General features: G+C 38.7%; 1 protein-coding gene across 1 annotated transcript; it reads right to left on the reverse strand.

Annotated features, from left to right (window-relative positions):
* Positions 1-348: 348 nt before the first annotated feature.
* On the reverse strand, positions 349-750 carry LOC106321814 (the record flags this gene model as incomplete). The annotated part of the gene is made up of 1 exon (XM_013760052.1): positions 349-750. A coding segment is annotated over exon 1 (402 nt), but the record flags the coding sequence as incomplete, so codon positions are not given.
* Positions 751-1,297: the final 547 nt, after the last annotated feature.

Consider the following 1,297-nt stretch of genomic DNA (forward strand, 5'->3'; position numbering starts at 1 on the left):
AATGAGAAGGGAAAGAAAAAAACAAAAGTACATGTATGTGAGCAACTGTTGGGAACGTCTAAGAGTAGAAAATGTCTTATTATGTAAAATATTTAGAATATCATAACCAAGTTGTTCTTATGGTTATAACATTAGTTTTCTTTTATCTTATGTATATGGAACCCAATTCCCCTAAATGTAAATAAGTAAAAAGATGAAGAAAAGAAAAAGCTCACTGAGTTTACGGATTTCAGTTTGAGCACCAGATGCGTCATCCATATGAAGGGAAAAGACCAGGAGAAGAAGAAATAGCACTGAAGAAACTATAGAAGACGACATCTTTAATAATTCACACGTATCTCTTGTAACCTGGCAGTACTCATGGACTGACATATCTTCAATGGTGAGAGATCGAAGTTCGTTTTCAAGTTGAATAGCACGGGCCTCTTTGTTGTCGCGGAAAAGATTCTCAATAGTGACCCATAGATCACGAGCAGAGCAGGGAGTTTTGAGGACTGTATCGAGGAGAGAAGAGGAGATGGTACTATAGATCCACATCTTGACGAGACCATCACGTTCCTTCCATGGCGTGTCTTCAGCATTCGTCGGTATAGAAGTGCCATCGAGGTGGCCAGAAACACCAAAGCTGAGACAGTGGGTCTCAACTAATTCACGCCAAGCATCATAATTCATCTTCTGCATATCTAAGACGATAGGGATGTAGGACTTGATATGTGTAACGCCAAAAGATTTTTCAGTTGTAAGAACCATGATTTTGAGAAAGAAGAAGAAGAAGATAAGAAGAGGAAGAAGAAAAGAAGAGAGGGCGGCTAGTAGGCTTTACTTGGCAAAACCCTTGCCTTGGTATATTGCATTATGTAAAGTATATATACAATCGTATGACTAGGGCATCTATACAATATATGGAAAGTACAATATTTCTAGTCTATCAGAAACTGTAGACTAATATAAAGCCACACCAACCGGAGCTTCAGACCCTCGAGTAACTCATGAGCTTTTGAATACTCTCCAACCTTGGCTAATGCCCAAACTATCAATATGTCAAGGTGCCATGACATATACCAGTTTTCCTAAGATGTTAAAGCAGAGAAACCAACTGATCATTCCAAATATCAATAAATCCCATTGAACAAAAGAACACACATATCATCCCACTAGTGAATATCTTACCTGATCAGTCAAACGAGCTGCAAGGAGTTTAAGACGGTCTTCAAACGAACCTTTGAGAGCATCTCTTACATCCAAACGCGATAACAAAGCAATAGCATTGAGATAAATTACCATGTTTGACCCCGTC

The sequence above is a fragment of the Brassica oleracea genome, unplaced genomic scaffold (genome assembly GCF_000695525.1).
Source record: "Brassica oleracea var. oleracea cultivar TO1000 unplaced genomic scaffold, BOL UnpScaffold03139, whole genome shotgun sequence".
Taxonomy (NCBI): domain Eukaryota; kingdom Viridiplantae; phylum Streptophyta; class Magnoliopsida; order Brassicales; family Brassicaceae; genus Brassica; species Brassica oleracea.